At 39.0% G+C, this 27,967-nt stretch overlaps 1 protein-coding gene across 2 annotated transcripts in view; it reads left to right on the forward strand.

Moving 5' to 3' along the window:
- Positions 1 to 26,746, forward strand: part of CBFB (core-binding factor subunit beta) — a 64,986-nt gene extending 38,240 nt beyond the window's left edge. Inside the window, exons 5-6 of one of the 2 annotated variants that reach the window (XM_032324359.1) lie at positions 8,022 to 8,117; positions 24,482 to 26,746. In XM_032324359.1, coding sequence (XP_032180250.1) covers positions 8,022 to 8,117; positions 24,482 to 24,550 — 165 coding nt within the window. In that variant the 3' untranslated portion in view covers positions 24,551 to 26,746. Of the gene's footprint in view, positions 1 to 8,021; positions 8,149 to 24,481 lie in introns of both variants that reach the window. The other variant, XM_032324360.1, reaches the window with a different exon arrangement.
- The last annotated feature ends 1,221 nt before the right edge of the window (positions 26,747 to 27,967 follow it).

Consider the following 27,967-nt stretch of genomic DNA (forward strand, 5'->3'; position numbering starts at 1 on the left):
AAACTGGAGTATTTTGTGAAAATGATAACGTTTTTAAGTTTAATCCACCATATCTTAGATACTTAGAATTTTCCAAGTCTTGTTTCCCCAGTCTATAACCTGAGCTTTGTCATTACAAAGTTAGTACCATCTGTTGTGATTATAAACTAATACAATTACAGGTCTTACACAATGTAAAAATTTTAAAGCAGGAGACTCCAAACATTGAATCAGCAGTGAGCACTTCTGTAATACCTTCCCTATCCCAAAATCATCTGTCAAATATGTACAAGTTAGGAATGGGGGCTTCATTGTCATACAATTATGAATCCTAACCCCACTGCTTACATCTGTTATGGACTGAATATTTGTGTTCCCCCAAAATTCATATGTTAAAGCCTCAACCCCCAATGTGACTGTATTTGGAGATAGGACCTTTATGGGGGGTAGCTAAGGTTAAATGAGGGTCATAAGAGTGGGGCCCGGATATGGTAGGATTAGTGTCCTGATAAGAAGAGATACACGAGAGCTTGTTCGTTTTCTCTGTCTGCTGTATGAGGACAGTAACAGATACTGAGGTATCAGGTACCTGGTAAGCTAAGAGATAAACAATATGGTCACAATTCCATTTTAATTAAAGTTCGTGAGTATTTCAGCTGAAGTATTTTCACCAGTATTGTCTTTCTGCCTTTTTTTTCCCAAGATTTTATTTATTTATTTGACAGAGAGAGATCACAAGTAGGCGGAGAGGCAGGCAGAGAGAGAGGGGGAAGCAGGCTCCCCACCGAGCAGAGAGCCTGATGGGGGCTTGATCCCAGGATCCTGAGACCATGACCTGAGCTGAAGGCAGAGGCTTAAACCACTGAGCCACCCAGGCGCCCCTGTTTTTGCCTTTATTCAGAGTACTTTTGACTAATGTTGGCAAGGATATGGAACAATAGGTGGTGTCTTGGCTATGTCATATTGACATAACAATTGGAAAATTGGCAATACATAGTATTACATAGTTCTAGTCTAAGTCATGGTGTGCAAAGGAATTGAATACAAAATTCATTAAGAGATACGTACTGGACTTGTAGCAGCACTAGTAATAGAAACTGCAAACTGCTCAAGTGCCAGTTAACAGTGGAATGAATAAATGGCTCATTTGCAAAGAAATGCAATGATAATGAAAAACTACAACTAGCACACCAATATGGATGGATTTCACAAATATATTGAGTATATCCAAAAAGGACATGCTGCATGAATCCATTCATCTGAAAGAACAGAAATGGGCAAAACTGAAAAGTTTTTAGAAATAAGGATAATGGCTTATCCCTGAGAGAGGAGGCTACATAGTGGAATGGAGCAGAAGGAGACTTGTGAGATGCTATTACTGTTCTGTTTCTTCCTATGGATTCTAGTTACATGGAAAGTTCAGTTTGTGGAAATTCATCAGACTGTAATTTAGGACAGTGCTGCCCAGTAGAATTCAGATGTGAACCACATAATATAATTGAAGTTTTTCTAGAAGCCACATTAAAAAATAAAAAGAAGCAATTGTATTTAATTTTTATATTATATTTTGTTTAACCCAGTATATCCAAAATATCATACTTGAACATAAAATTAATATAAAAATTTACTGAGATGTTTCACATTTTTTTCTTTGTAACAAATACTTGAAATCCACTGTGTATTTTCCATGTACAGACTCAGGCTAGCTACGTTCCCTTTTTTTTTAGATTTATTTATTTGAGAGAGAGAGTACAAACAGGGGAAGAGGGTCAGAGGGGAGAGAATCCTCAATCAGACTCTCTGCTGAGTGAAGATGCCAATGTGGGGCTTGATCTCATGACCCTAGATCATGACCTGAGCCGAAACCAACAGTAGGATGCTCAACCAACTGAACCACGCAGGCGCCCACAAATTAGCTACATTTCAAGTGTGCGGTAGTCACATGTGGCCAGTTGCTACCATATTAGACAGGAAAGCCTTAATATAAGTATACTCTTTTGAAAATATAATGTATGACAATAATAAAATGTTTTAAAAGTTTACCAGTAATGAATATAATTCTGAGTATAATTGTAGAAATAATTAAATCATGTTTACTGATTATATTTTCATCATTCAATTTATTTTCTCTAATTCGTAGGGATAAAATTCAGGGTTGTCTTAATGCTTTTGGTTTTCAATAATTGTAACTCTCTAAAAGCTTAAAAATCAAATTTTTGACACTTCACCATTGGATACTCTCATCAGAGATTTCCAGCAAATTTTGAACGAGGTGTAACTGAATACTCATTTACCATAAAAAGGTCAGTGCCAGTGAAGGACCTGTGTTGATTTCAGAGCATTTGCTCAAAGAAGGCTCAAATTTTCTAAAATCCAAGATGTGGGTTTACGGTTCTGATGAGTTTTTTATATTCAACATCAGTTTTATCAACTCTACAGTTCTGTTACTTTGTAGATACACATTTCTAATTTATGCAATTATGACTTCTAAATGATTGGCAGACTATCTTCTTTGGATATAGTTATGAATTACATATGCTACATCTTGTTCCTAGTAAATTTCTATTTCATAGTTTTTTAAAAAGTTATTTATTTATTTATTTGAGAGAGAGATTGCCCATGTGCATGAGGATGGGGAAGGGGGCAGAGGAAGAGAAAGAGAATCCCAGACTCCCTCTGAGCGCAGAGCTCAAGGTAGGCTCAATTCAGATCCCACAACTGGGAGATCATGACCTTGAGCCAAAACCAAGAGCCAGATACTCAACCGACTGAGCTACCCAGGAGCCCCTCTGTTTGTTTGTTTTTAAAAATTTACTGAGAATGTTACTTTTTTTCTTTTCTTTTTTTTTTAAGAGAGAGGAGAAGGGCAGAGGGAGAGAGAATTGTAAGCAGGCTCCATGCCTACCTCGGGACTGGACTTAGGGCTGGATCTCACAACCCTGAGATCATGACCTAAGCTGAAATCGAGAGTCAGACACAGGCGCCTGGGTGGCTCAGTGGGTTAAGCCTCTGCCTTCAGCTCAGGTCATGATCCCAGGGTCCTGGGATTGAGTCCTGCATTGGAGCCTGCTTCTCTCTTTCTCTGCCTCCCTCTCTGCCTATTTGTGATCTCTGTCGGTCAAATAAATAAATAAAAATCTTAAAAAAAAAAAAGAGTTAGACAGTAAACTGAGCCACCCAGGCATCCTAGGAATGTTACTCTTTATACAGTGTGTGCTCCACCAGCAATTGTATTATCAATATAAGAGCGAATAGTTTTATCTTCCCTGTTGTACTTTTTAAATTAATTTGCTTTGGCAGTCAGAAAAAAAGATGTTTCAGGGGCCTGGCTGGCTCTGTCAGTGTAGCACCAACTGTTGATTTTGGGATTGTGAGTTCAGACCCCATGTTTGGTGTAGAGAGTACTTAAAAATAAAACCCTAAAAAAAAAAAGATATTACTACACCTTTAATGTAGTGAACTTTACAAAGCTTAATGGGGGGGTGGCGCCTGGGTGGCTCAGTGGGTTAAGCTTCTGCCTTCAGCTCAGGTCATGATCTCTGGGTCCTGGGATCTGAGCCCCGCATTGGGGTCTCTGCTTGGCAGGGAGCCTGCTTCCCCGTCTCTCTTTCTGCCTGCCTCTTTGCCTACTTGTGATCTCTTTCTCAAATAAATATAAATACATACATATATACATACACACACCAAAATTTAATTTTGGTTCTATGATCAAGTTAGAAAAATGGAACCATTATTTGAATTAACAGACTTCCTATTTAACATACCTGATGATACTAATGTAAAACTGATGTCCTTTTGCTCTTGGCAAGGTTTTTGTTAATTAAATCAGCACATAAACAGCTTTGCTTTTTGTATGTGCATGATAATGTGATTTGAATCATTTGTCATTTGTCAGTGAATTAAATCACTTGATTTAAATGAAGTTGTGTTTTACAGAGTGATGTTAAATGTACCGGTTGCAGCTGCTCGTGTTAAATTGTCGCCTTTGAAGTATATGTTGATGCTTCTTCAGCAGTTTTATTTCTTTTGGTTTTCATGTGATCAGTGATACCAATCTGGTCTTCATAGAGAATAGTAAATGTCGTTATTTTATGCAAATTACGTGTTCATCATCAGCGTTCTTGGAATGAATTTGATTCTTAATTTTTCATTAAACCTGTACTTCGTTTGTAAATTCACTTCTGCAGAAAGATATTACTAAACTGTAAAATGAATATAGTTAGAGATTTAGGCAATACAATGAAGACAAAATCAAGAAGCAAGAATGTTGAGAATATTCTGTATATGCTGTGTGACAGGACTGCAAAGCCTTTATTTGCCATGTGGGTTTCACTATACCCACCTTTTATGATGACTTCACCTGACTCCTTTGGACAGATCATGGTTAAGACATAGTGTAACAAGTAGCTAATGGGGACGAGAGTGTCAACAGCTGCTCCCACTGCCATCTGAGATAAGATAGAATGAGTTGTCCCTAGCCATTTTGAGCAAACTTTATGGGTGAGTATGTCATTTTATCAGGAGTTTCCCTGTATGATGCCCTTGAAAAGGGGGTAGGTGTTAGTTAAGAATAACACTGGTCATTGCCAATCATCTTTAAAATTAAAGTGCAGGGGTGCCTGGGTGGCTCAGTGGGTTAAGCCTCTGCCTCTGCCTTCCGCTCAGGTCATGATCTCAGGGTCCTGGGATTGAGCCCCACATCCAGCTCTCTGTTCAGCAGGGAGCCTGCTTCCCCCTGCCTCTCTGCCTAGTTGTGATCTCTCTCTCTGTCAAATAAATAAATAAAATCTTTAAATAAGTAAACAAGTAAATAAATAAAATTAAAGTGCAGACTGTTCACTGCACATACATTTCACCTTTTGCTAGAAAGGACTCAGAAGCTGGAGTTAGAAACCAGAGAGCTACCAAATGTCTCTTGGCTTATTTTACTACAACTATTAGTAATAATACTTCCTTTCTTGTAATTAAATAAAAATCTGTGACCATTGCTAGAATATACATTAGCAGCTAATAGCTTCCTTAGGGAATTAGATCACATTTCATGTTATATGCTCTCATTTCATCATGTAATACTCCTCTACTGTACTTACACTTGACATTTATATATTGATTTTTGTAATTATTTGTTCATCATCTCCTGCCCCACTAGACCAGAGACTGTGAGAAGAAGCGCAATTGTTCCCTCACATTGTATCCATGGCACCTTAGCACAGTGACTTGGACATAATAAAGACTCAAACATTTGTAGAGTGAATGAAAAAGTGATTGAAGGCACAGGACAGAAGTACCCTGTTATCAGTAGATGTGTCCCAGTTGATAACTAAACAGTGGAAAGCCCTTGGGAGTTGGGGACAGTGTTCTTTTGCAGGTACCTCAAGCTCGTATGGTATATTCTGAGAATACAGTAGGAATGTGTAATGATATTTAGTCAGAGGTGTAAATTTGACATACCTATAAATGCTTGTAAAATAATTGATAGCACTTATTGTATGCTGTCCGTTAATATGCTTAAGCATGTTTTATATGTTATTTAATCTTTACAGCAGTCTTACAAAGTAGGTATTACTACTATGCCCATTTTACATGTGAGTTTACTGAGGCATAGAGAAATGAAATGCCTTCCCCTGTGTCATAAAGCTGGTAAATACATCAAAGAATAGAAATTTGATTACACCTTTCAGTTTTGTTTAAGTTACAGTATCTTGTCATTGACAATTTTAAGTATTAAACAACCATACTAATAGTGACAAAACATGCATCACACAGAACACAATACCAAGCAGTATAGGTACGTTGCAGATAGGTGCAGCACACACTTAGAGGACAGTGGTTGTGGGTCTTCTCATCTTCCTGCTGTGCTGTGCTCAATGTGTGATTACATCTCTGTTGTGTTTGCACAATGGCTGCTGTATCTCTGGGCATAGTATCAGCTCATAGAAAGGAGAAAAGATGAAATGTCTCTTAAATGACTTTCTTAGAAGCCCCATTAGGTGACTTATGCTTCCGTCTGATTGGTTAGAACTGAGTTACAGGTCACCCCTTGCTGCAGTGAATCTAGGAAGGTGAATATTGATGACTTTGGGGTATTTTTATCTTTTAGTTTCTTCCAATGTACCATAAAAAAAATCCTAGTATTAAGTGTGTGACTGCAAAGGTTGAGCATCCTGTGCTATAGACAATGAGAGAGCTTTTTTTAAGTCGGGGGTGTTGTGGTCAGATTGTGCCTCAGGCATGCTCTGACGGCTGTGTGGTAGATTGGGGATGACGGAAGGGAAGCAGGAAGAGACTGGTTAAGAGACCTTTGCAGTAATTTTAATAAGTGATCTTAGAAGCCTGAACTAGGAAAATGTAGAAAATAAAGGACACGTTAAGTTTCCAAAAGTATTTAGGAGATCTTATGGCTAGGACTTGGTGGTTGATGAGCTCTATGGAGACAGGAGAGTGAAGAACCAAAGATGTCTCAGATTGCTGGCAGAAATGAACGGGTGGTGCCGCGAATGGAAACTAAAGGGGAGTAAAAGAGAAAGTTCAAATCGGTTGTCCCTTAGATGCAGTGAGTTTCAGGTATCTGGATTTTCTTCATGTGTAGATCTTTATTTATTGGGAAAGGGTTAGGATAGACTTGTTACATCTTTTTTGTTTTATAAGATTTTATTTATTTATTTGACAGACAGAGATCACAAGTAGGCAGAGAGGCAGGCAGAGACAGGAAGGGAAGCAGGCTCCTGGCTAAGCAGAGAGCCCCATGCAATGCGATGCGGGGGTGGGGGCTCCATCCCAGGACCTGAAGGCAGAGGCTTTAACCCACTGAGCCACCCAGGCAGCCCTATCTTTTTTTTTTTTTAAGATTTTATTTATTTATTTGACAGACAGAGATTACAAGTAGGCAGAGGGTGGGGGGTGGGGGGGGAAGCAGGCTTCCCGCTGAGCAGAGAGCCCGATGCGGGGCTCAATCCCAGAATTCTGGGATCATGACCTGAGCCGAAAGCAGAGGCTTTAACCCACTGAGCCATCCAGGTGCCCTAGACTTGTTATATTTTTTCTTGATAATATCCTCTGGACTTTTATTTACTTTCTATTGTTCAGTTTCTAATATTTGTATAATAAATTCTGTTAATATTCTCTTTTTTGTATTTCTGGCTTTTTTGTCCTAATTAGAGGGCCTGGCCTATCTTAAACCCAAATTATGGAAGTGTATACCTCTGTGGTTTAAATACTGACTTGTACACGATTTTATTTTGGTGAATAGGATGAGGTAAAGGAAAGGAAGAGCATGTGCAGCTGTTAGAATATGATTGAACACAGTTACTATTACCAAAATGTGATGTAAAACATTGATTTGGGGGGTTGCAAAAAGGTAATTTTATTAAAGCATGGGGACAGGACCTGTGGGCAGAAAGAGCTGCCCAAGTTTTCTTTTAAAAGTAGCTCCAGGGGTGCCTGGGTGGCTCAGTGGGTTAAGCCTCTGCCTTCAGCTCAGGTCATGATCTCAGGATCCTGAGATTGAGCCCCATGTAGGGCTCTCTGCTTGGGCAGGGGTGGGAGAGGTGGGGGGGTGGTGAGGGAAGTGGAGGGAGCCTGCTTCCCCCTTTCTCTCTGCCTGCCTCTCTGCCCACTTATAATCTCTGTCAAATAAATAAATAAAATCTCTTTTTATTTTTTATTTTATTTTATTTTTTAAAAGATTTTATTTATTTATTTGACAGACAGAGATCACAAGTAGGCAGAGAGGCAGGCAGAGAGAGAGGAGGAGAAAGCAGGCTCCCCGCTGAGCAGAGAACCTGACGTGGGGCTCGATCCCAGGACTCTGGGATCATGACCTGAGCTGAAGGCAGAGGCTTTAACCCAGTGAGCCACCCAGGTGCTCCTAAAATCTTTTTTTTTTTTTTTTAAAGAATATAGGGGTGCCTGGGTGGCTCAGTGGGTTAAAGCCTGTTCATTTCTCCAAGAACTGTTCATTTCCTCCAAGAAGCAAACACTGTCAGATTGTAAGTTTTTATTCTAAATCAAAATTAAAATACCTTTTTCATGTATTCCCACAGCAGGAGGATGCATTAGCACAACAGGCCTTTGAAGAGGCTCGGAGAAGGACACGTGAATTTGAAGACAGAGACAGGTCTCATCGGGAGGAAATGGAGGTGAGAGGTTCACAGCTGCTGGCAGTAACTGGTTAGTACTTTACCCCAACCTTTCAGGCTCTCTTTGTCGTGTTTGTGCATAATGTTTTTTATAAATAATTTAATTTTGTCTTTCATTTGTCAAAAGTTATACTGTGTTTTTGTGTTCATTAAATGTAATTGCTATAAAGAGACTTAGTTTTAATTTTAAGATTGTACATGAATTCATCATTTATTGGTCCTCATAAAAACGATTTACTGTCATGTATATATATGCTCTTAATTGATCCAACTATCTTTCCTCATTTTTGTCTTATTTGTAAAAATTACTTTATCATAGATATTTTTAGAACATTATTAACTCTTTGGAAATAATATTACTTTACTTTTTTATGAATGTCTTGATTCTATAAGTGTAATGTTTGACCATTTGTGTATTCTCTTTACTAGAGCAATATTTAATATTTTCAAACTACTCAAAGAAGGGAATTAACCTAAACCTTTTTTTTTTTTTTTTAAGATTATATTTATTATTTGACAGAGAGAGACACAGCAAGAGAGGGAACACAAGCAGGGGATGGGGGGGAGGGAGAAGCAGGGTTCCTGCTGAGCAGAAAGCCTGATGTGGGGCTGGATCCCAGGACTCTGGGATCATGACCTGAGCCAAAGGCAGATGCTTAATTGACTAAGCCACCCAGGTGCCCAACCTAAACCATTTTTCTTTTAACTTTTTTATGGTACAGAGATAGAAATACTCACAAAAGAAATATGTAGCTTAGGGGCGCCTGGGTGGCTCAGTGGGTTAGGCCGCTGCCTTCAGCTCGGGTCATGACCTCAGGGTCCTGAGATCAAGTCCCGCATCGGGCTCTCTGCTTAGCGGGGAGCCTGCTTCCTCCTCTCCCTCTCTGCCTGCCTCTCTGCCTACTTGTGATCTCTCTCTGTCAAATAAATAAATAAAATCTTTTAAAAAAATAAAAATAAATTAAAATAAAAAAATAAAAGAAATATGTAGCTTAATTATTGTAAGGCTAACATCCTGAAAACACCATGCAGATTTTAAAAAAGTCAAACTTTGACAGCTACCCCAGCAGCCTCCTCCATGTGGGCATCGAATTATGACCTTCTCCCTCCCCTCAAAAGTACTCATTACCTCAGTTTTTATACTGATCACTTCCTTGTGTCTTTTTAGTTTTATTACCCATGCCTCCCTCAGTCTTCAACACTGAAGTTTAGTCTTACCCAGTGTTTAAATTTGATAAGACTTTTAATTGACATGGATTTTTTTCTATATAAAATTATACCCTGGGGCGCCTGGGTGGCTCAGTTGGTTAAAGCCTCTGCCTTCGCCTCAGGTCATGATCCCGGGGTCCTGGGATTGAGCCCACATCGGGCTCTTGCTCAGTAGGAAGCCTGTTTCCTCCTCTCTCTGCCTACTTGTGGTCTCTCTCTGTCAAATAAATAAATAAAAATCTTAAAAAAAAAAATTATACCCTGCTTTAAGCAGAGTTTAAATATAGTAAGATTTAGGGGCACCTGAGTGGGTCAGTGGGTTGAGCCTCTGCCTTCGGCTCGGGTCGTGATCTCAAAGTCCTGGGATCGAGCCCCATGTCTGGCTCTCTGCTCAGCGGGGAGCCTGCTTTCCCCTCGCTCTCTGCCTGCTTGTGATCTCTTTCTCTCTGTCAAATAAATAAAATCTTTATTTTATTTTTTTTTTTAAGATTTTATTTATTTATTTGACAGATGAGATCACAAGTAGGCAGAGAGGCAGGCAGAGAGAGAGAGAGGAGGAAGCAGACTCCCCGCTGAGCAGAGAGCCCGATGCGGGACTCCATCCCAGGACCCTGAGATCATGACCTGAGCCGAAGGCAGCGGCTTAACCCACTGAGCCACCCAGGCACCCAAATAAATAAAATCTTTAAAATATATATATATATAGTAAGATTTGTATTTAAAGTATCTATATATTGTTCAAAACTCCAATTTGTATAAAAAGTATACTCTGACAAAACAAAAATAATCAAGATGAGAACTAATGTTTGAAAAGGATATTGTTAAATGTTAATATATTCTTCAAGTTTATAAGCTTAATTATCAATTTCATATAAGAATAGGAAAAAGCACACATTCATCTTTGATAATCAGAAGAAATGGAATTGAAATATAATTATAGTACATGAACTAAATAAAATGATTTCCAGGCATTAAAGAGTGTTCTACAAATTGGTTGCACAACATTGTAAATGTACTTAACACTACTGAACTCAGCACTTAAAAATAGTTAAGATGGTAATTTTTATGTTAAATGTATTTTAACACTTTAAAAAATTTTTAATTGGTGTTACAGAAAATTTGTGGGTTTTTCCATTCACAAAATTATATGTACACTATTATTTAAATTAACACAAAAGTAAGAGTGTGTGTGTGTGTGTGTGTGTGTGTGTGTGTGTGTGTGTGTGTACGGAGATAGTGGTGAAGAGCCCAGACACTAGAGCCAGCCTGCAAGATCTGAATCTGGTTTTGCCACTTACTTTGTCACCTTGAACAATTTATTTCCTCTTTCTGTGGCTGAGTTTCCTCATTGATAAAATGAGACTAATAATTGTGCCTATCTCATAAGATCATTGTAAGGATTAAATAAGCAAATACATATGAAAGCACTTCTTGAGTATGTGGCTCTGAGTAGGTGTCATCTGCTATTATTAGTGTTATTTTGTGTGAGTATGTGTGTGTGTGTATGTGTATCCCTCTATGTGACATTACATTTTTTAGAATAAATGAAAAAAATCAAGCTACTTAGTGGTCAGTGTAGAAAATAGAATTATCTTTTAATGATTGAGATTTCCCTTTGTCAGTGAATGAATTAATCTAATAGGGTGATAGCAACTAATGGTACCCCCAAGAATATAGTACTTTTTAGCTAGGAGAAGAGACAGGAGGATATTATGCAATGCATTTATTTTCTTTGAAGCTTTTTGATTTTTGTGATCAGACTTCCATGACATTTTCTTGGGAAAATAACATTTCATTATATAAGCAGATAGCTTATATCTGTAGTAGTAAGAAGTTTTTAGACATAAAATATGCATTTATCTTATACTTCTGAACCTTTTTGCTCAATGCTGTTTGTTCCCTGACTGATAATGTACCTTTCCACCCATTTGTTAAAATCCAGCTTAAACGTTCTGTCAGTCCCTTCTCCAGCCTCCTTCACTGTTATTAGCCTTCCACTTTGTAGTTTCCAGAGCACTTATTTTTGCTATTGTTCTTACAGAACATTATGTTGAAACAATTAAAAACATGTCTGTCCTCTATTGTAGATTCCCACTGAGATGGGGGCCCCTGATTTTTTAACCCTCACATTACCCACCACAGCGTTTTGTTTGTTTTATTTTTTAAAGATTTTATTTGTTTATTTGACGGAGAGAGAAATTACAAGCAGGCAGAGAGGCAGGCAGAGAGGGGGAAGCAGGCTCCCCCCTGAGCAGAGAGCCCGATGCGGAGCTCCATCCCAGGACCCTGAGATCATGACCTGAACTGAAGGCAGAGGCTTAACCCACTGAGCCACCCAGGCACCCCAACCACAGTGTTTTGTGCATTGTGTTTAGTTGTCTAATGGAGATCTTCAGAAAATAGTTCTTATTCTGGCTTTTTGAAAACTAGAGTTACAGGGTAGACTAGAAGTTAGTCAAAGTAGAATAATACATGTTACCGGTCTCTGGAAAAGTTTTAAATGTTTGTAATTTGCTAGTTTGTGTTAGGTAGGTTTTAAGTAACAAACCCCATGTTGTCCTAGATTCTCCAGTAGGGACTGGTAAATACATAGATGAAAATGCACAGGGGCGCCTGTGGTGGCTCAGTCTGTTAAACTTCCAACTCTTGATTTCAGCCCAGGTCATGACCCTCGGGATCACAGGATCGAGCCCCGAGTCGGGCTCCGTGCTGGATGTGGAGCTTGCTTAAGAGTCTCTCTTCTTCTCCCTCTGCCTCGCACCCCCTCACACCCTGCTTGCTCTCACACTCTCTGTTTCTCTCTCTCTCTAAAAATTAGAAGGAAGGAAGGAAAGATGGTTTCTGTCCTTGTGCAACTGTCAGTCTTGAGGGAAGATAGATACATAATCATTGTAGACTACTTTAGCAGCACCTGTACATAATGGAGGTTCAGAAGGGGAACAGTGAACAGTGTAGACGAGGAATGAGTGCTTATGTCTGCCTCTGCCTGGGGAGTTCACAGGAGAATACCCTTGCAGGAATTTGAAGGAAGAGTGGGAGTTTGCCTACTGGACAAGCGAGGGAGAGCATTATGGGCAGAAAGAACAGTGTTTGCAAAGGCTTGAAGCAGTAAGAGGTCTTGTCATGTCTGAGAACAGGATTGGTCAGTCTTTCTGGAACAAGCCAATGTGGCTTTAAATGAATATAAGAATTGTTTTATAAAAACTGCTCTTTGGCTACAATTATATTTGAAAAATAACTTGGATAATTAATGGAGTAATTAAGTTTTTGCATATATTTTGCTTTAAATAAAATTGTAGATTAGTGACACTAAGAGTTGTCATAAATGCTAGCTTGATTATTCTCATAAATAATGCTACTTGGGGGCGCCTGGGTGGCTCAGTTCTTAGGTGTCTGCCTTCGGCTCAGGTTATGATCCCAGCCTCCTGGGATTGATCCCCTGCATAGGGCTCCCTGCTGGGCCAGGAGCCTGCTTCTCCCTCTCAAGCTCCCCTGTCCTTGTGTTCCCTCTCTCGCTATTTCTCTCTGTCATAAATAAAAAAAATATGTATTTTTAAAAATCATGCTACTTGAAGAAAAAAATTCTGGTATGTGAATGTATATGTATGTATGTTTTTTTAAAATTTTTTATTTTTTACAAACATACATTTTTATCCCCAGGGGTACAGGTCTGTGAATCGCCAGGTTTACACACTTCACAGAATGTCCATTACCCCACCCCGCTTCTCTCAACCCCCCTCCCCCCAGCAACCCTCAGTTTGTTTTGTGAGATTAAGAGTCACTTACGGTTTGTCTCCCTCCCAATCCCATCTTCTTTCATTGATTCTTCTCCTACCCACTTAAGCCCCCATGTTGCATCACCACTTCCTCATATCAGGGAGATCATATCATAGTTGTCTTTCTCCGCTTGACTTATTTCGCTAAGCATGATACGCTCTAGTTCCATCCATGTTGTCGCAAATGGCAAGATTTCATTTCTTTTGACGGCTGCATAGTATTCCATTGTGTATATATACCACATCTTCTTGATCCATTCATCTGTTGATGGACATCTAGGTTCTTTCCATAGTTTGGCTATTGTGGACATTGCTGCTATAAACATTCGGGTGCACGTGCCCCTTCGGATCACTACATTTGTATCTTTAGGGTAAATACCCAGTAGTGTAATTGCTGGGTCATAGGGAAGTTCTATTTTCAACACTTTGAGGAACCTCCATGCTGTTTTCCAGAGTGGTAGCACCAGCTTGCGTTCCCACCAACAGTGTAGGAGGATTCCCCTTTCTCCGCATCCTCGCCAGCATCTGTCATTTCCTGACTTGTTGATTTTAGCCATTCTGACTGGTGTGAGGTGATATCTCATTGTGGTTTTGATTTGTATTTCCCTGATGCCAAGTGATATGGAGCACTTTTTCATGTGTCTGTTGGCCATCTGGATGTCTTCTTTGCAGAAATGTCTGTTCATGTCCTCTGCCCATTTCTTGATTGGATTATTTGTTCTTTGGATGTTGAGTTTGCTAAGTTCTTTATAGATTTTGGACACTAGTCCTTTATCTGATATGTCGTTTGCAAATATCTTCTCCCATTCTGTCAGTTGTCTTTTGATTTTGTTAACTGTTTCCTTTGCTGTACAAAAGCTTTTGATCTTGATGAAATCCCAATAGTTCATTTTTGCCCTTGCTTCCCTTGCATTTGGCGATGTTCCTAGGAAGATGTTGCTGCAGCTGAGGTCGAAGAGGTTGCTGCCTGTGTTCTCCTCAAGAATTTGGATGGATTCCTTTCTCACATTGAGGTCCTTCATCCATTTTGAGTCTATTTTTGTGTGTGGTGTAAGGAAATGGTCCAATTTCATTTTTCTGCATGTGGCTGTCCAATTTTCCCAGCACCATTTATTGAAAAGGCTGTCTTTTTTCCATTGGATATTCTTTCCTGCTTTGTCAAAGATTAGTTGACCATAGAGTTGAGGGTCTATTTCTGGGCTCTCTATTCTGTTCCATTGATCTATGTGTCTGTTTTTGTGCCAGTACCATGCTGTCTTGATGATGACAAGCTTTGTAATAGAGCTTGAAGTCCGGAATTGTGATACCACCAACTTTGGCTTTCTTTTTCAATATCCCTTTGGCTATTTGAGGTCTTTTCTTATGTATGTATGTTTATATTTGTGTATGAACAAAAGCATAGTCTGTTGACAGAGGTGTTAAATAATTTGTTGCTCAGATAGATTGTTTTCCAGTGAGTTTTATGTCAGTGATTTGAGAGAATGGGCTTTGGAGTCAGACCTAGTGAAGATTCCTGCTCTATCACTTGCCAGTCTCTCTTAAGCTTATTTTCTCATAGAAATTGTTGTGAGAATTAGATAGGAAAATGCTTGTAAAAGCACTTAGTGTGGTGGTTGGCTATTGTATGCCTACAGTAAATAGTAGCTCTAAAATACTTCTTTAGCACTAAAAGCTCTGCCACAGTGCTGTTTCCAGTTAATTGAATTACCTGGCTAAGAACAACCTTTTAGTTCTCTAAAGTGTATCAGGGCACGTTCCCTGCATTATGACCTGGAGCATAGAAAAAATGGTTAGATTGTCATCAATAATTTAAGATGCCGTAGTCCCTTGAGGCAATAATTTAACATCAGTTCTTATAGAGAACTGCCATCTATAAAATTGGGCTGGAATCTGACTCCAGAGCTACACCGGCAGTCATTTAGGGGAGTTTTGGGTATGCATGCCTCTTGGTACTTTGTGCATGTGTATTTTGCTTCCTTTTTAAAAAAAAAAAAAATCCATAATGGGGCGCCTGGGTGGCGCAGTCATTTAAGTGACCAATTGTTGATTTCAATTCAGGTTGTGATCTCAGAGGGTTGTGAGGTCAAGCCCACTTCAGCCTCCCCGCCCAGTCTTTTTGGGACTCTCCTTCCCTCTGCCCCTCTCTACTGTGCTTTCTCTCTCTCAAAATAAATAAATGAATAAACCTTTAAAAAAAATAAATCCACAGGAAATTTTTAATCTTATTTTCTTACAGTTTACCTTCTTTTCCCTAAAAGGGGACGACATTAGGAAAAATTATTGTCCATAAATTGTCCCTCCCCCCATAACTGAAACATATACAGGGGACATGATGCCATGTACTCTAATGGTCTTAATATACTTGAGGAATCTGAGAATCCAAGGAAAATTGATTGACTTGCTCTCTTTCAAGTAGCTGATGAATGGAAAGAAAAGTGAAGACTTAAACCAGTTTCCTAATCAAAAGGCCTCTACAAATATAGCCTAGCATGGGAAATGAATTTCCACATCACCCATAAAGATGATTAAGTTGAAAAATAAAACCTGCCAGGAGAGGTTAGAAACCATTTGCCTGGAAAAGAAAAAGCTGAGGCAAAAAGAATAATATTGATTCCAGTGGGTGGTCCTGATGTCTGACTGGAGGTGAAGTCCGAGGAGCACTGGTAACTCGTGGGTGGCAGTAACCCAGTAAATGGTCCTTGGAAGTGTGAGATGCTGGCAGGTCAGTGGCTTAGGGATGTCCCACCCCTGTTTGGATAACCTCTGAGGCCTCTGGCCCCGTGGTGCTAACCTTGCAGTGGTGGTGTTCGAGCATTTAATACATGCGTAAGGTTAACGTTACTAAAGGCTTTGATTTGTGCCATTGTCTTTGAAACTGAAATCAGTTCTAAAACTCCCTGAGCATGTGTCTCTTTTACCATATGTGAAATTTAGAAAGCTTTTAATCCATCATTTAGGGATGGCTTTCCATACCTAATCTATCATTAGGGATTTAGCATTTTCTTTCTCTGAGTTTCTGGAAAAATGTATTTTTTTTTTTTAAAGATTTTATTTATTTATTTGACAGACAGAGATCACGAGTAGGCAGAGAGGCAGGCAGAGAGAGAGAGAGGAGGAAGCAGGCTCCCTGCTGAGCAGAGAGCCCGATGCGGGACTTGATCCCAAGACCTGAGGTCATGACCTGAGCCGAAGGCAGCGGCTTAACCCACTGAGCCAGCCACCCAGGCGCCCTGGAAAAATGTATTTTAGTAGTATGATATTTTTCTTTACCTTTCAGAGGTGATAGCAGCTTATCATTAATTTGGCAAGTGAAAAACTGTAGTGAGATGAAGAAACATTGTGTATTTTAATAACCTTGTTGAAATACTGTTAAATCTTTGGTGTATAGCAAAATGGTATGTAAGAGCTATGTAACATTCTGTATAATATCTTTACCCTCTGGGTGGTTTTTAAAAAGGAGTACGTGCACATACTTGTCTCTCTTTAGTAGGAAATGTAGGAAACTAACTGAAAACTGTGGAGGCTAATCAGGTATCTAGGTGCCACATGAGAGGGTGATTACTTTTCACTGTTTATGTTTTAGACCTTTTGAATTGTTTTTTATAGATTTTATTTATTTATTTGACAGAGAGAAAGATTACAAGTAGTCAGAGAGGCAGGAAGAGAGAGTAGGGGGAAGCAGGCTCCCTGCCTAGCAGAGAGCCTGATGTGGGGCTCCATCCCAGGACCCTGAGATCATGACCTGAGCCGAAGGCAGAGGTTCAACCCACTAAGCCACCTAGGTGCCCCTGAATTTTGTGTCCTGTACATCTTTTACATCTTTAGAAAAGAAAGAAAATTTGTTTTCAGTGTTAACACAGAATGATGGAACTAGAAGATGCTAGAGCTTGCTATGTGTATCTTCTGGCATATGGGTTTTTTCTTAAAATTTGAAATTTTCCCTTCATTTGAAATTTTATAGAGAACCCCAATGTATATAGTGGATAAAAGGGGTACTGCTCTGAGTGAAGCAGGGGTGGGATTTACTCTAATTTCCTTCTGTAGTCCCTGGGGTGTTTTCATGGAGTCCAGTAACTGGCAGAATGTAACTTAAGAACCTTTGATGTAGTAAAATGACCATGAGGTTTGTAATAGATTGCTCTGATTTTAAATCCTGGCTTTCCTATTTGTTGCCTTGTGGCATTAGGAAAGTTACTTATCCTTGTGAGCCTGTCTATAAAACCAGGGCTAAGGTCCTACCCAGGCTGCTGCCAGCATAGTATCTGACTCTTAAAATGGGCTCACTTCCTCTTTCTATTCACTTTGGCTCACGGTGTATCCGGAGTGGCAGTAAAAGCAGGCATATCTAACTTTAGACTGTGAAAGTCAGAGATATTTTGCCAAGGTATTTTGTATTCTGGTGTTGGTTGTTTTCTTTGTTGGTTTGGTTTTGGTTCAGTTTTTAACAACAGTAAAGGGTTTTGAATTTTTCTGGGTTCTGTTAGAATTGGAGATAGCAGTTACCCAGGGGGTGAGTAGTGACTAGGGAGAGGGGAGAGCACAAGGGGAGCCTCCAAAGTTTGGGTAGTATATTTCTTGATCTGGGTGCTAGTTACATGGATGTGTTCATTTAATGGGAAATTCATCAAGTTATATATTTATGATCTCTGCACTATTGTTTTAATAAAAATTAGACATTAAAAAAAATTATAGACATTTCTTCTGTGAAGTGCCTGCCCATTGCTGTCGCTTGCCACATAGTAGTGCCTCTTTCCATGATTTGAAAATGTGGACACATTATTGATGGCAGTTCTCTTCAGGTCACACATCTGTATAACTGTAATTCAAATGCCTTACTTTGGGATTTTGCAAGAGATTGAGGTTAGTAAAGGACAGAATGAGTGCCTGGTCATAAATATATTGGAAAGCTGCTTGTGTTACTGATAGCAGCTCATGTACACTCCCTATGTCTAAAGACTGCCTTCAATTTGATTGGCCTCTTAACTTTCTAAAACTGTAATATCGTACTGTTGGCTCTTAATTCGTCTGGATGGTGACAGCGTGCTGAAAGAGATTTTCTCTGTCATTATGGAGAAAATGCTTTCATCTGGTTAGCTTATAAAGTGTTAGCAAATAAATTCTTGTCTTTAATGTCAGAGAATGGGTAAATAATTATTGCTTATTTTACTATAGGCAGTTTTAATGCAATTCAGCAAATCATAGGAGAATTTTAGGTGGAAACTGTTTAGAAATAAAAACAGGCAAAAAGGCTTTATGTGGTTTTTGTATTTGTGTTTTGTATGTTTTTGGAGCCTTCGATTCTGTGTGGTCCGAGAAAAAAATGAATCTCAGCCACTATTTTAAATTCCCACAGACTTCAGTTTTTAAATCACTTCAACTGTACCAACACTCATTTTTGTGTAAGGACAAATTAACATAAAAATCTGTCTAGGGGCACCTGGGTGGCTCAGTGGGTTAAGCTTCTGCCTTCAGCTCAGGTCATGGAATCGAGCCCCGCATTGGGCTCTCTGCTCAGCAGGGAGCCTGATTCCCCCTCTCTCTGCCTGCTGCTCTGCCAACTTGTGATCTTCTTCTCTCTCTCTGTCAAATAAATAAATAATAATTTTTTTTTTCTAATCTGTCTATACTAGGCCTTCCTGACATGTCTTTTGGGTAAAGGCAGGAGATGAGAGTGAAGCAGAGGAATATGAACTCAGGCTAAGAATGAGGACCGGAAGAGGATTGTTGAGGGAGGAGGAGGATAATAGATCTGCATTCTCCCATACTAAGAGAAAAGGAGAGTGTGTGGTGCCTGTGTGGCTCAGTTGGTTAAACATCTGCCTTTAGCTCAGGTCATGATCCCAGGGTTCTGGGATCAAGTCCCATGTCAGGCTCCCTGCTCAGCAGGAAAGTCTGTTTCTCCCTCTTCTGTCCATCTGCTTATGTGCTCCATCTACTCACTCACTCTCAAATAAATAAATAAAATCTTTTTAAAAAAAAACTTTGCTCTCTATCATAGATGAAGCCTCATTAAAATTTGTTTTGTTCTGACTTTGTTTTAGTTTGTAAAAATTAGTCTTATTGGGAGGATGTGGGTTTTTTTTTTTTCCTTGACATTTCAAATGTTCATATACATAAATTGGGAAGTGATGAGCAGCAGCTTTGTTGTAATAATGACAGTGTGAGTACTTTCTAGATGCCAGGCAATATATACCACAGTGTTTGTTTTACATTTGATTCTTAAGACACTGAGGCTGAAAGAGAATAAGAAACTTGTCTAAGATCACATAGCTAAAGTGGTAGAGCCATCCCAGTCTCCAGCTGGAAATGTAGATTATTTCCACTATCTCTTTTATTTTGAAATAACACTTTATATATCAAGTTTTCCTGAAGTTGTGTGCTTTACTACACAAGCAGGGGGACCAGCAGGCAGAACAGGGAGAGAGGGAAGCAGGTTCCCCGCTGAGCAAGGAGCCTGATGTGGGGGCTTGATCCCAGAACCCTGGGATCATGACCTGAGCCGAAGGCAGCTACTTAACCGACTGAGCCACCCAGGCATCCCAAATTCTTTATAAATATTAAAAACATTTTTATTCTGAACAGGCTTGTTGGTGTCTGCTTTATATTAAACCCCTATTCTGAAATAGCTGTTAATAAGTTAGAATCAAGAGCCCTTGTGGACTGACAGAGGAAAAGAAACTAGAAATCATGGACTTTATGCTTTTAAAATAATTGACTTCAGAGAGTTTCTTAGCCACCATCTAGTCTAGCCAGTTACTTGTAGAATTCCTTCTAAAACATCTTGCTTTCATTAGAAATCTCATCCAGGGGACGCCTGGGTGGCTCAGTTGGTTAAGCAGCTGCCTTCGACTCAGGTCATGATCCCAGCGTCCTGGGACTGAGTCCCCCATCAGGCTCCTTACTCGGCAGGGAGCCTGCTTCTCTCTCTGCCTCTGTCTGCCATTCTGTCTGCTTGTGCTCACTCTCTCTCCCTCTCTCTCTGATGAATAAATAAAATCTTTAAAAAAAAAAAAAAAAAAAAAGGAAATCTCATCCAGTTGTTGAATACCAGCCCTGTGGAAGCTTTTTCACTGAACCTAAGTCTGTTTCTGTGTTTGTTTTTCTCACGTGACAGCCTCTACATCTTCCCTCCAAACAATAAATTTCCTCCCCATCTCCCAGCTCTCTTACTCCTCCTCCTGCTCACACAGTCTGAAGTTCTTTGCCAGCTCTCTCGTTTGTCCTATTTTTTATTTTCCTTGACAGTGTCTTCCCTTACATCCTCCTAATTCCTTCTTCACAGTGTAAATAAACTGCAAACACAAGTAAATAACAAGGCAACTTCACCTTTTCCATGCCTTTACCAAAGTACATTTTAAACAAAGAAACCCATAGCAACTTCTGCACAGCCAAGAGCAGAAGGGAGACCTTCAGCTGCTGATCACTGCTGATGAAGGCCATCACTCATATGAAGTCATCCCATTATTATTAAAAAAATTTGAAAATTACACCTATCCCAAGACAAAAGCTTGAACTATCCTTGTGACAAAATATTATTGGTAGGTTAGTAGGGACCCATAAATACATAATTAGGATTGATTTTTCTGAGTGTTTCTTCATAGCTCAGCCCCTTTCTAACCTTCATTGACTGAACCCAGATGCTTATATCACCATCTGTGATTTTGCAGAATTGAGCTGTCCTTATGCTACATTTGGCATCGATTCTGTATGGAACTTAAATTGTTTTGTTTTTTGGTTGTTTTGGGGGTGGTGTTTTTTTTGTTTTGTTTTAAGATTTTATTTATTTGACAGAGAGAGATCACAACTAGGCAGAGAGGCAGGCAGAAAGAGAGAGAGAGGAGGAGGAGGAAGCAGGCTCCCTGCCGAGCAGAGAGAGTGATGCGGGACTCGATCCCAGGACCCTGAGATCATGACCTGAGCTGAAGGCAGAGGCTTAACCCACTGAGCCACCCAGGCGCCTCTTGTTTTTTTTTGTTTTTTTTTTTTTGATAAATATGCATTCCATAGCTTTTTCAGTCTGTACCATGCAGCATAACTTTAACATGACTGGTTAATTTTTTAAAATAAGGTAAAATTTAGTTAGCAGTATGCTGATAAAAACAGTTAAATCTGCTAGATGCACGTGTCAAAATTTATAAGACTACAGAAGTTAGTGTTGGGTTTTACCTGATTTATTTCAAAGTGAACAAGGTGCAGTGTCGTTTCTATCTAAACTTAATGCTCTTGAGAAATGACAACATTGCTGGAGTTTCTGACCAAACTTGATCATTCAGTACAAGTGTGACTTGTTGAGATGTTTCTTTGAAGGTCAAGGATGCTTTTTCTGTAACAACTGTGTTAGATCTTAAGAAGTGCAACCAGAATGTTTCAGTCTTTGGTTAGATTTTTTCCGAAAACTGACAATTGACATAGACAATGAAGAATCAGTTGGCGATTATAATACATTATTCTATTTAGCTAAAGATTGCACAAGTGATTTCAGGATGGTATCAGTTACTGGCATGCATATATATATATATATATAATACCAGAGGTGACTACACACAAGATCCAGATGAAGAACAGTCATGGCATGGACTAGGGTAATAGGTGGAGGCAGTCAAAAGTGCTCAGATTCAGGACATGGTTAATGTAGACCTGTAGGAGCCCACCATTGAGTATGAAAGAAAGAGATCTTAGGGTGACTTCAAGCTTTTTTGCCTGAACTACTGATAAAATAGACTAGCCATTGTCTAACATGAGAAAACCCTTGCTAAAAGAAGCAGGGCCTTTTATATGATCAGTTGCTTGTGCTTGACTCCCATTTATAGTCACTAAAGAAAGCTTATGGAAGAAACACTCGTTGAATTTGTGAAAGAGACTGAGAATTAATGTTGTATGTGGACCAAAGGGGCACTAGTTTACATTAAAACTTTATAGTAGCAGAGAGTGCTACACAGGACCTGTTAGATGTTCCCTATTAAGAAATTTGCCATAAGTAGTTTAACTGGAAGTGTTTATTCTAAAGTGAAACTTGAAAACCTTAGTATCGGGGCACTTCCTCCCCACCTCTTTGCCTGCTTGTGATCTCTGTCTGTCAAATAAATAAATAAATAAAACCTCAGTGTCTATAATTGTCAAACCTCTTACTCATTAATTTTGTTGTAAAAATAATTCTGGGTATGTAAATGAATCAAGGACTGATTTTTTTTCCAGTTTTGCTTTTTTTTTTTCTTAAGTTTTATCTAAATTTATTAAGAATTTCTGTTGGTTTTTTTGGGAGGGTTTTGTTTGTTTTATAAGAATTGCACTTGTTGGGCGCCTGGGTGGCTCAGTGGGTTAAGCCGCTGCCTTCGGCTCAGGTCATGATCTCAGTCAGGGTCCTGGGATCGAGTCCCGCATTGGGTTCTCTGCTCCGCGGGGAGCCTGCTTCCTCCTCTCTCTCTCTCTGCCTGCCTCTCTGCCTACTTGTGATCTGTCTGTGTCAAATGAATAAATAAAATCTTTAAAAAAAAAAAAAAAGAATTGCACTTGTTTAGTAACAAATTTTCATGTTGTACTCCAGGTCTTTCTTCCCTCCATAATTATATAAAAGTATCTGTAAAGTATAGTCATGTCCATTATTTCTGCTTTGGAGAAATAGAACCTGGCCTCTCACTTTTATGTATATAACCAAAAGCAGTTAAAATTCTGTTTATTCTTGTTCTTAGATGGTGTCCTCCCTGAAGTGGCTTTTCTTTTTTTTCTTTTTTTTTTTTAAAGATTTTATTTATTTATTTGACACAGAGAGATCACAAGCAGGCAGAGAGGCAGGCAGAGAGAGAGAGAAGGAAGCAGGCTTCCTGCTGAGCAGAGAGCCCGATGCGGGGCTCGATCCCAGGACCCTGCGATCATGACCCGAGCCGAAGGCAGCGGCTTAACCCACTGAGCCACCCAGGCGCCCCTGAAGTGGCTTTTCTTAATGGAAGCTCTAAGAGCATCCATTTTTGCTTTTTTGAGACAATACTTGATCATCCATAGTAATGATTTTATTACATGAGGTAGAAGTTTTTAGTTAAAACTTGTTTGATAGAGGCGCTCTTCTGTAAAATGAAAGTCACTACTGCATTTTTCAGTCCTACCATTAGTAGACTCTGTTCTTTTGTGTGACTGCAAAATAAACAGTAGCACCTATGTTACAGGTTGCTGACCTGGTTTTAAGATTTTTTTTTTTTTTTAATTTATTTGTCAGAGAGAGAGAGACCGAGCACACAAGTACAGGGAGGGGCAGGTGGAGGGTGAAAGGATCCCCACTGATCAAGAAACCCAATGTGGGACCGATCCCAGGATCCTGGGACCATGACCTGAGCTGAAGGCAGCTTCTTAACCCACTAAGCAGGATCCCCACTGATCAAGAAGCCCAATGTGGGACTGATCCCAGGATCCTGGGACCATGACCTGAGCTGAAGGCAGCTTCTTAACCCACTGAGCCACCCAGGAATCCCGCTGACAGGGTTTTTTTTTTGTTTTTTTGGTTTTTTTTAAATTTATTTATTTATTTTTGATTTTTTTTTTTTTAATAAACAAATATTTTTATCCCCAGGGGTACAGGTCTGTGAATCCACCAGGTTTACACAGTTCACAGCACTCACCAAAGCACATACCCTCCCCAATGTCCACAATCCCACCCCCTTCTCCCAAACCCCCTCCCCCCAGCAACCCTCAGTTTGTTTTGTGAGATTAAGAGTCACTTATGATTTGTCTCCCTCCCAACCGCTGACAGGGTTTTAATTAGTTCATCCATGGAAAGTACTTAGAACAGTGACCAGCATATAGTTGGTGCTCAGTATTAAAAGGGAAATTTGGGGGCACCTGGGGGGCTCAGTGGTTTGGGCCTCTGCCTTCAGTTCAGGTCGTGATTCCGGGGTCCTGGGGTCGAGCCCTGCATCGGGCTCTCTGCTGAGCCTACTTCCTCCTTTCCCCGATGCCTGCTTCTCTGCCTACTTGTGATCTCTCTCTCTCTCTGTCAAATAAATAAATAAAATATTTTATAAAGTAAAAAAATAATAATAATAAATAAATAAAAGGGAAATTTTGATTCTAAGATGAATGAATGATATGTTTAACCCTGTCGTCCAAGAAATATAAATGTAGATTTGTTGTTCTTTTATGCATAGCACCTATTTTGATAATGCTCTTTGAAATAACAATGAGATTTTTATTTTTGGTTTTTATGGAAACTTCAGCAAAATATGTAATACATCATTTAAATTGTTTTTCTTCTTACATCTAGAGATACTGGCTGAAAATTTTTTAGTTGTAAACTTTTTTTTAAATGCTACTGTGTCTTATACTTTATTTATCTAGCACTTGGATTTTCAAAACATGTTTTGACCCACAATTATGATTTTGTCATTGCAGGCAAGAAGACAACAAGACCCTAGTCCTGGTTCCAGTTTAGGTGGTGGTGATGACCTCAAACTTCGTTAATTAGCAGCACAGCAGATGTGCCCCCCCATCTTTACATATACATTGTGTCTAGTTGGCAGAAATAATCATTATTAAAAGACCAGAAACTGTGATAACTGGAGGTACTGCAGTCTATTTCTCAACCTTCGGCAGTAACAAGACATCACAAACTGCCATGGTTTTGCACTATGATTATAGAATACCTGCATTTCTAATTTTGTATGCATGTAGCCAGTAATTTGAATTTTTTCCTATGCAAGCTTACTTTGTTGGCATTATTTTAGTGAGTTGAAACTATCCACTTGTAAAACTCTTTTTTTCCTCCATTTTAATTTAAAAGATTCTGTCATTTAAAAACAAGTTAAATTTAAATTTTTATCAGAGGGTTTCCCCCAATCAGTTGTTCTAATTATTTTTGGAATTTTAGATGTGTTGGTTACACAACTTCATTTTAAATAGACACTCTTGGTCATTTGTTTTGTTTCTGTGTTTTTATAGTTTGTGGCATTTTAAAACTGCTGATGTGTTTGCATTATTTTAAACAAGCTAAAAACCTAGTAGCATAGAGCTGTCTGCCACAGCCTTTTAACACAAAGTTTACAGTTGTTAAAGTTGCAGTATCCTTTTAAATGTTGATAATCAGCTCCTTTTTCTTTTCTCTTTAAACATAAAATTTTTTAATTGGTATTAACTCTAATCTGCCCCAAATCTGTTTTACATTTTGTTCTGTAATGTGTTTGTGTGGAGATATTCTCCACAGATGGTAATAATATTCCACTGAAATGCCTAAAGAAGTCGCAGGCTGGCTTCTGTTTTATTCAGGGACTTTTTTTTTTTTTAAGTCAATCAGAAAAGGGATACTGGAGCTTCTTCATGTATGTAACAACATATTAAACTGGAGACAGTGATGAATCAGCTACCAAGGTAATATTGTATTAAAATCATGTTTAAGATAGCTGCTTTTATGTGTATTTCATAATGCATGCTTTTGTAAAAACAATGCTGGGTGATGAAAAATTAGTCTTAGAGAGAAAATGTTCATCTGTGCAGAGGATGCATTTTCTTCATTTATTATGGAAAAAAACTCACAGGTTATATATATGGTATTTTCCAAAAGGACTATAATAGAACCTTTTGAGATGAATTAGTATAAGAATATTTTTTAAATAGGCTCACTGTCAAATTGGATGCAACTTTGTTTTTAATACAAGACTGGAAAAAAGTGCTAAGTCATTCGGTACCTCCTAACAAATATTTTTCATGTCGCATTCATTAAATGTTACTGCATTTCTGAATTTTTGCAAAAATGTATTTTATCATCATAGAGTGGCATTATTTTAAAGAGTTTGAAAAACTGACGTGGTCATTTCAGGAAAGAAACTGAAGTCTGATTAAGGTCATCGCATTTAAAATACACACACACACACACACACATATACTTGACTTGATGAGGGAGGTGTGACTTTCATTGTATATAGGTCTTATAATTCATAAACATATCCTGTATCTCAGAATAAAAATAATTGTTATATATTTGAAGTCATGCATGGTAAGGAGTGTGTTTAAATTGTTATAAACAATAATGCATCATAAAAGACCATGCTGATCTTGTGTAACGAAGTACTATGAATGAATTTGGTTGGTATTTAGTGTTGTGCAGCTCACATGTTTACACACTCAGTGCCCTAACTTCCCCTGAGGGAATTGCCTTTTAAGTGGCCCTTAAAGTGGTGTTTTAAGGTTCCTTTATCACAGAGCTCCTTGGTTTTTGACTTCTGCACTTAATTTTTTTAATAACATGATGATGATGGTACATTTTTCTCTATAGCTTCTAGCTAAGGGCTTTCATTCCACCAGTAACTAAGATCAAATGTTATTAAATGTTCATATTCCCATCCTTCTGTAAATACTTGATTTTTCCTGTCATTCAGCTCAGCACTGTGCTTCTGTCTTGTCTTAATGCTGGCATTAAGATCATGAGTCTTTTTTCTCCAATAGTGCAGGCTTTGAAAACTTTTATTAAGTTATTGATGCAATTTGATATTTTTCCATAATCTGTATTTAAACAAAATTACATCATTGCATCATCTTTTCTAAATTCATCTCCATTAAAACTTGCCTTAAGCTACCAGATCGCTTTTGCCACCGTTAGCCATACTGTATGTTTGTATGTTTCATTTACTTTCACAATAAACTTCTGTGTAGTGAAAAAAAAAGGTCTGGGTTCTTCATTGACATAAGCCAACAATTTCTGTTCTGGTGCTCGTTATGATATGAAAATTGACTTTGTTGTTTCAAAAATGTTCTTTCGTCCTTTTTTTTAAACTTTAAACAACAACAGTGGCATCTAGTGGTCATTTCTGCTCATTCCAAAGAAAACCTTCAGTGTAAATATCACAGTATCAAACATACTTGGGACTTGCGCTCCTTGGTGGCAGAGTAGGTTGAGTGTTTCAGCTCAGGTGGTGAACCCTGCGCCTGACCCTGTGCTTAGCATGGACTGAGCTTGGGATTCTCTCTCCCTCTCCTTCTGCCCCTCCTGCTCATGCTCTCTCTCAAATAAGTAAATAAATCTTAGAAAACATACTTGGGCATTTTTCCTATACCAGCCTTTTACTTTAGAAACATGCCTTAAGCTTTATTTATAATGGAAAAAAACTTATTTATTCACCACCATATTTACTGCAAATAATAAATAAAAATGGTCAATTGGCACCATTAAGCAAAATCCCAAAGAATAAGATTCATACTCTGAGGGTTAATTTCAAAAGTTGTTTCGGCATCATGGTTTTAGTTAAGTGTATCATCTCTAGAAACAGGTATTTGGATATGCTAGTTTGGGGCTGCTTGGGAAAACAAATATCTTAATTGGTTTATGCCTCATTGGCAATGGGGAGCTTTTTCAAGCTTTGTATTAAGCTTGTATGAATTATGAATTATGTATACCTTAAGCTTTGTATGAACCTTGTATGAATTACGCATTACTGTATAACACATTGCTCCAAAGCCAAGAAGCTAAGTTCAGTGGTCTGGTCCAAGGTCTCTGCTGAGGTTAGAGTCAGGTTGTTAGCACAGCCAGGCTACCGTCATCTCAAGGCTTGAGTGTGGCTGAAAGACCCTCCTTCTGAACCCGTTCCATAGGTCATTGACTGGCCAGTTTTTCAGAGACCGTTGGGTCAAAGTCCTTGATTTCTTGCTAGGTTTTAGAACAGAGACCTTCAGCTTCTTGCCATGTGGGTCTCTCCATAGGGCAGCTCACAGCTTGGCAGCTGGCTTTCCCTAGAGCTTAGGGATTCAAGATGCAAGCCACAGTCTTATTTAAAAATCTAGCCTTGGGGGTGCCTGGGTGGCTCAGTCGGTTAAGCGTCTGCCTTTGGCTCAGGTCCTTGGATTGAGCCCCACATCAGGCTCCCTGCTCAGTGAGGAGCCTGTTACTCC

This window comes from Mustela erminea, chromosome 19 (genome assembly GCF_009829155.1).
Source record: "Mustela erminea isolate mMusErm1 chromosome 19, mMusErm1.Pri, whole genome shotgun sequence".
In the NCBI taxonomy this organism is placed as follows: Eukaryota; Metazoa; Chordata; class Mammalia; order Carnivora; family Mustelidae; genus Mustela; species Mustela erminea.